Raw genomic sequence first — 2,651 nt, forward strand, 5'->3', positions numbered from 1 at the left:
GACTTCTGAAGGTAATTGGTTGCACCAGATCTTATTTAGGGGCTTCATAGCAAAGGGGGTGAATACATATGCATGCATCAACTTTTCCAATTGATATTTTTTTGAATTTTTTGAAACAAGTCATTTTTTCATTTCACTTCACCAATTTGGACTATTTTGTGTATGTCCATTACATTAAATCCAAATAAAAATCAATTTAAATTACAGGTTGTAATGCAACAAAAAAGGGAAAACGCCAAAGGGGATGAATACGTTTGCAAGGTACTGTACCTGGCAGAATATGATCATTTGTATCAATCGGGTCGGCATTTGTTTTGCTGTACATTGTAGCATATAGTAGGATACAGAAACAACGCACGCCAAACACAATGGTCTCTTGCTAGGAGCACAACTGATTTAAAGGTCAACTACATACGAATGCCATGTTATGAATAGCTTTTCATGTTCTTCTGTCAAAATACTCTTGTGAGTTTTTCTCTGAGGTGCACTGTCAATAGGTGGTGCTGGTCATGGTGCTGGTCACGATGCTGGTCATGGTGCTGGACATGATGCTGGTCATGGTACTGGTCATGGTACTGGTCATGGTGCTGTCATGGTGCTGGTCAGGGTGCTGGTCATGATGCTGGTCATGGTGCTGGTCATGGTGCTGGTCATGGTGCTGGTCAGGGTGCTGGCCAGGGTGCTGGTCATGGTACTGGTCATGGTGCTGGTCAGGGTGCTGGTCATGGTACTGGTCATGGTGCTGGTGCTGGTCAGGGTGCTGGTCATGGTACTGGTCATGATGCTGGTCATGGTATTGGTCATGGTGCTGGTCATGGTACTGGTCATGGTGCTGGTCACGGTGCTGGTCATGATGCTGGTCATGATGCTGGTCATGGTACTGGTCATGGTGCTGGTGCTGGTCATGGTGCTGGTCAGGGTGCTGGTCATGATGCTGGTCATGGTACTGGCCATTGTGCTGGTCATGGTGCTGGTCATGATGCTGGGCATGGTACTGGTCATGATGCTGGTCATGGTACTGGTCATGGTACTGGTCATGGTACTGGTCATGATGCTGGTCATGATGCTGGTCATGGTACTGGTCATGGTGCTGGTCATGGTACTGGTCATGATGCTGGTCATGGTGCTGGTCATGGTGCTGGTCATGATGCTGGTCATGGTGCTGGTCATGATGCTGGTTATGGTACTGGTCATGGTACTGGCCATTGTGCTGGTCATGATGCTGGTCATGATGCTGGTCATGATGCTGGTCATGGTACTGGTCATGATGCTGGTTATGGTACTGGTCATGGTACTGGTCATGATGCTGGTCATAGTACTGGTCATTGTGCTGGTCATGGTGCTGGTCATGATGCTGGTCATGATGCTGGTCATGGTGCTGGTCATGGTGCTGGTCATGGTACTGGTCATTGTGCTAGTCATGTGCTGGTCATGGTACTGGTCATGGTGCTGGTCATGATGCTGGTCATTGCGCGGGTCACGATGCTGGTCATGGTGCTGGTCATGATGCTGGTCATGATGCAGGTCATGGTACTGGTCATGATGCTGGTTATGGTACTGGTCATGGTACTGGTCATGATGCTGGTCATGGTGCTGGTCATGATGCTGGTCATGGTACTGGTCATTGTGCTGGTCATGGTGCTGGTCAGGGTGCTGGTCGTTGTGCTGGTCATTGTGCTAGTCATGATGCTGGTCATGATGCTGGTCATGGTACTGGTCATGTGGCTGGTCATGGTGCTGGTTATGGTACTGGTCATGGTACTGGTCATGATGCTGGTCATGGTGCTGGTATGGTGCTGGTCATGGTGCTGGTCATTGTGCTGGTCATGATGCTGGTCATGATGCTGGCCATGGTACTGGTCATGATGCTGGTCATGGTGCTGGTCATGATGCTGGTCATGGTACTGGTCATGGTGCTGGTCATGATGCTGGTCTTGGTGCTGACAGGCTTAATAATACATAAATGTCAAATCAATTGCACTAAGTTGTCCTTTGTGTTTGCTGCCAAAGTTTACCATGAGGGTAAAAACATGCCCAAACTCAATGTGTTGGCACTACTGAAGCAGTTTTCCAACCGTATCCGTTTTACTTCTACTTGAGTAGTTTCTTAACAGGGTTACTTTTCTTGAGTAAATTACACTCTCGGTAACAGGACTTTTACTTAATTACAGATGTTTCTGTACTCTACCCACCTCTGGGAACACATTGCAACACAGGGATATGGCTAAATGTAGTGCACTATATAGGTAATAGGGTGCCACAGAGCTCTGGATAAAAGTAGTGCACTATATAGGGAATAGGGAGCCATTTCGAACGGAGCCCACAAGACAGGTGGGTGAGTTATTGTGGACATCCATTGAGTCCCGGGCGGCTGCAGCGCTGCAGGGTCAGATTATATGTTACTGTTTAACACCTCACCGCCACAGACTGTAGAGCCTGGCAATGATAACCAACTAGCTTAGCAGTTCACAGATCAGAGTAGAACAGAATAGAACGAACAGAACAGACAGAGCAGAACAGAACAAACCAGAGCAGAACAGAGCTGAACAGAGCAGAACAGAACAAACCAAGACAGAACAGAGCAGAGTTGAGCAGAACAGAACAGAGTTGAGCAGAACAGACCAGACCAGACCAGAGTAGAGCAGAACATA

The 2,651-nt window shown here is 47.7% G+C and overlaps 1 protein-coding gene across 1 annotated transcript; it reads right to left on the reverse strand.

Moving 5' to 3' along the window:
* Nucleotides 1–579: 579 nt before the first annotated feature.
* LOC139027105 (uncharacterized) lies at nucleotides 580–1,410 on the reverse strand. The gene has a single exon (XM_070442274.1). It carries the CDS (start codon nucleotides 1,408–1,410, stop codon nucleotides 580–582), a length of 831 nt encoding a protein of 276 aa, XP_070298375.1.
* Nucleotides 1,411–2,651: the final 1,241 nt, after the last annotated feature.

The sequence above is a fragment of the Salvelinus sp. IW2-2015 genome, unplaced genomic scaffold (genome assembly GCF_002910315.2).
Source record: "Salvelinus sp. IW2-2015 unplaced genomic scaffold, ASM291031v2 Un_scaffold7468, whole genome shotgun sequence".
NCBI classification, from domain to species: Eukaryota; Metazoa; Chordata; class Actinopteri; order Salmoniformes; family Salmonidae; genus Salvelinus; species Salvelinus sp. IW2-2015.

Excerpts from the sequence above, each read along its gene's own strand:
- LOC139027105 (XM_070442274.1), bottom strand. The coding sequence starts at position 1,410 with ATGACCAGTACCATGACCAGCACCATGACCAGCACCATGACCAGCATC.